At 55.4% G+C, this 4,184-nt stretch overlaps 1 protein-coding gene across 1 annotated transcript in view; it reads right to left on the bottom strand.

The window, feature by feature from the left end:
- The window catches only part of DYNLL2 (dynein light chain LC8-type 2), a 7,637-nt gene extending 3,887 nt beyond the window's left edge, over positions 1-3,750 (bottom strand). The window contains exons 1-2 of the mRNA XM_029212731.1: positions 3,459-3,750; positions 533-671 (exon numbers count right to left, since the gene is read on the bottom strand). Coding sequence (XP_029068564.1) covers positions 533-664 — 132 coding nt within the window. The 5' untranslated portion in view covers positions 665-671; positions 3,459-3,750. The remainder of the gene's footprint in view (positions 1-532; positions 672-3,458) is intronic.
- Between the last annotated feature and the right edge of the window lie 434 nt (positions 3,751-4,184).

Below are 4,184 nucleotides of genomic sequence, written 5' to 3'. Positions count from 1 at the left end.
ATGTGAGTCCCTTTTTCTTTGATCCCGCAGCTTGGCTTGCGGGATCTTAGTTCCCTGCCAGGGACTGAACCCGGGCCATGGCAGTGAAAGCACCGAGTCTTAACCACTGGACGGCCAGGGAACTCCCCACCTGAGTCCTTTTAAAGAAAAGGAAACGTCCTTTAAATGATGCAGCTCCCTGAAAATTTGTATAGGATCTTATGTTATCCAATCAAACATCCTTGGTCTTCATTTCGAATAGTTCTGAATTGGGACAGTTATATCTAGTCCTGAGGCTTCACTCCCCATTGCTCTTGCAGTCACATAACTATCGTAAACATACACACAACCCCAGCAGAGTTCCTATTAAGGACTCTTAAGGTGAATGCTTTAATAAATAAGAATCATCCCCTAACTTATCTCCTTTGCAAGTTCGTAGGGTTCTGTTTGCATGGAATATACCTACTTTCCTATGCCCCCACTCCAGCCCTCCCCGGGGCATAACTCAGCTATCCATCCCTATCCCTGACCAACCACAGCTCTCCCAGCACACCTTCTTGATATAGGCAGCAATGTCCTTCTCTATGTTGTACTTCTCCATAGCCTGCGTGGCGCAGTCAACGGCATCTTGTTGCATGTCCTCAGACATGTCTGCGTTCTTGATCACTGCCTTCCGGTCAGACATCGTGACACTGCAGAAGAAGCAGAGAGGTGAGGCTGCAATCCCATGCTCTGGGCAGTGAACACTAACAGCTGGGTGTGGGGCTGGGAGAGGAGAGCACAGAAGATGAGGGCAATAGAAAACACAGATATGAGGCATTAGAAAAGGGAGCTCCTAAGATTTTAGCAGACACATGGTTGCCAAGTCTGGGAAACACAAGGTAAATAATTAAAAACACATAATAAGCCATCAGTTGTTATCACATGTAAAATGAGGCTTTTCCAACTCTAAATTTATCTATTTCCAATATTTTGAATAGCACCAATAGCCAAGATATTACAACACACCATCTACCAGCTGTGTCCTTGGGCAAGTTGATTAAACTTTGTGCTCTCATTCGTCATCTTAAAATGCGGACTTGAGTTCACCTCAGGGTAAACCTGGTGGTATAACACCTGAACATAATAGGCCCTTGATTTAATGACCATTATTATATCATTGGTATGAAAGTGGAAAGATGAATTAGGCCTGACTTCTGGTCTGTGGACAAGTTACTTAGCCTTTCTGCATTCGATTACCTCTATTTTAGCAATGAGGATATCTCTCTATCAAGAGCTGTTGTATGGATTAATTACGGTTATATGAGAACACTGCAAACAAGGACAGTCTATACAGTGGTCTCACCCATTAGCCAGATTCAGCCCACCACCTGCTTTTGTAAACGGTTTCATAGGAACACACCACAATGGCAGAGTTGAATAGTTGTAAGAAACTATATGGCCTGTAAAGCCTAAAATATTTACTATCTGGTCCTTCACAGAAAAAGACTGCCAAGCCCTAAGCTACCAATGCCCAGTGGTGACAGAGGCCACAAAAGGTAAAGAATTATTATTTTAATAGCACTCTTTCATATCCATGCTATCTAAGACATTGCATTCATCCTATAGCAACCAGAGTTCCAGAGCTCACCTTGCATGGTCCCCTCCTAGGATGACAGGAATTCCAGGAGGGCTGGCCACGGCCTGCCTAGAAGTCTATGGCATGTGAGGTGCTTTGCAGGAAAGGGGATGAGCTGCAAAATCCTATCCTCTGTCCTTGACCAAGTCCCATCACAGAGGGCAGTAACAATCCACCCCCCACCCCATGTGCTACTCCCCCAAAGCGCCACTCTGTGGCCTGCCCAGTGGATAAAAGATGTTGTCGTTGCAGCCCTGTCCGATACAAAGCTACACAGGGACCTGCCTGCTCAAGGAGAGACCCCTGGTGTCATTCCAGGCCACCCGGATCTGAGTCCACACTAACCTGTGGGCTGGGTGGGCTGAAAAGGGAAGCAGAATTCATGACTACTTCTTCAGCCTGCACTAGATATCTACAAAGAATGCATGCGTGCCAGCTGCTAGTCAGACAACCCTTTACTGCATCCGGGGCACCTCTGTCTCACACTGGCCAATTAAGCAGGGCTGGTCCCACTTCTGCAAAGGCAGGCAGAGCAAAGGGTTATTGCCCCAGCACCCTCTGCTCCCATACGCCCGAGAGGGAAAGTCAGAGCCTCGAGAGGAGTCTGTGAGCGCCAGCTGGGGCTGAGGAAAAGGTCAGGAGAACCCTGTTCAAGGCCTGGCTGTCTATATGACCTGGGGCAAACCAACATCTTTTAAAAAAAACAATGGCTGAAATAAGATAAATGTGGCAACTTCAATGGGTTTGCGCAAAGGTACGACAGCAGCAGCACAGGGACGAAAACTAGTGTCACCGGGCGGCCTATCCCAGGTTCCCACTCAGAAGGGGGCACTGTTTACAAATCCAAGGGTGGGGTGGGGCCTGATAAAAGGATGAAATCAGCACCCGTTTTCCCAGCAAGCTCACCTGCCCCACTGCCTCATTCCCAAAGTCCAAAGAAACAACTTTGTCACAGTAATTAAAACCACCTTACTCTCCAGGAGAGCCTGCAGTTACATAACATTGGTCTTGTGACTACAATGCCACGATTCTTCACCCCTGACCCCCCAGGCGTCTGAGAGGTGAGGCCTAGCCCCAGTCTCCCCTGTCCAAGGTGCCAATGAGAAAAGGAAAGGGAGGGGCCAACGTAGTCCCTCCCCCCGGGGAAGAGGGGGGGGGGGAAAAAAAAAAAAAAGCAAGGGACCTGGGCCTCCAGATTGAAGGATGACCACAGGGCCCCAGGCCAGCTGCCTCAGTCACGAGCCAGGAGCTCCTCTGAAAAGCTAAGAGGGCACTCCAGGACAGCTCACTCTCCTCTATCCCCGGCCCTGCGACAAAAAGACCAAGCCTCCGAACGACACGACCCGCCCTCCCCGGCCCCCAACACGCACAAACGCTTGTATTTCCTCCCTTCGGATCCCCAAGGGGCCGTCTCCCTCCACCACCCCATCCTCCAGTGGCTGCGATCCCGAAGGCCGGCACCTGGGCCAGGAGAAAGCCTCCTCCCCCCGCACCTCCGCCCGGCCGGCCGCCCTCCCCCGTCCGGCCTAGAGCAGCGCCGTAGTGACTGGGCGTCCTCGCTGCAGGAAGGACGCCCCAGAGGGTGGCAACGCGGGACGAACCGCGTCACGCCCGAGCCCGCTCCGCGGCTCTCCCTCGGCCCAAACAGCAAGGGCCTCCGAGCCCGCAGAGAAATCCCGGGGGGGCGGGAGGCCTCACCTCTGCAGCCGGGGGCCCCGGGGTCGGGAGGGCACAGGGTGGCGCAGCCCTGGGCAGGAGAGGCGCCGGGGGCGTCACGCCGAGGCCAGCACTGCTCCGGGCCTCGGGGCCGAACCCCGCGCGTCGGGCCGCCGCCCCAGGGCAGCCTCCGCCCACCGCTTACCTTTACGGAGGCGAGTCCGCGCGAGGTCCCGGGGGAGCAGGGATGGCCTGAGGCAGAGCGCGGGCAGGGCGGTGTCCCCTCGGCTCCTCTGGCAGCAGCCGCCGCCGCCGGCGCCGCCGCGGTCTCCGGCTCCCGCAGGCCCGGGCCGAGCACTAGCGCCGCCGCCCTCCGCCCTCGAGCTTCTCCCGCCGCCCGCGCTCCGCCTTGCGCCCGCCGGCCCGCCTGCCTGCCAGCTAGCCAGCTCCGCGCTGGCACCTCACAGCTCTGCTCCGCTCGGCCTCGAGCTTGGCGGACGCACGACCCCCCTCTGAAATAGCGCCCCGCCCCGCTCCCCCCACCGGCGCGCGCGCCGCCGTCCGCGCTCCCCATTGGCTGGGCCCGTTCGGCCCCGCACTGCGGGCTTCTCCCCGCGCCGCTCTCGCCCCACATCTTGTTTCCTCCCACAATGCCTCGGGGCGGAGGGAGGGGGTGGGGAGGGGGAGCTGGAAAAGGTTGGGGGAGGGAGACGTGGCCTTCAGAAGAGAAAAAAGAGGTATACAGACCCCACTATCCAGGGCTGGAGAGGCCAGGCCTAAAAAGGAGTAAAGAGGCCGGGTTCAATGAGAGAGAAAAAGAGGGAGGGGCGTAAAGACCCTAATTCGAAGACGAATAAAGGAAGAGAGTGGGATGGAGATTTCAGACCCTGGGAGCCCAGGGGGAAGGGATAGAGATCCTAACCTTAGAAAG

The sequence above is a fragment of the Monodon monoceros genome, unplaced genomic scaffold (assembly GCF_005190385.1).
Source record: "Monodon monoceros isolate NGI ecotype Baffin Bay Population unplaced genomic scaffold, NGI_Narwhal_1 Super_Scaffold_9, whole genome shotgun sequence".
Taxonomy (NCBI): Eukaryota; Metazoa; Chordata; class Mammalia; order Artiodactyla; family Monodontidae; genus Monodon; species Monodon monoceros.
Note: the sequence above shows the minus strand (reverse complement) of the source record. Positions and strands in the feature narration are given on the sequence as shown.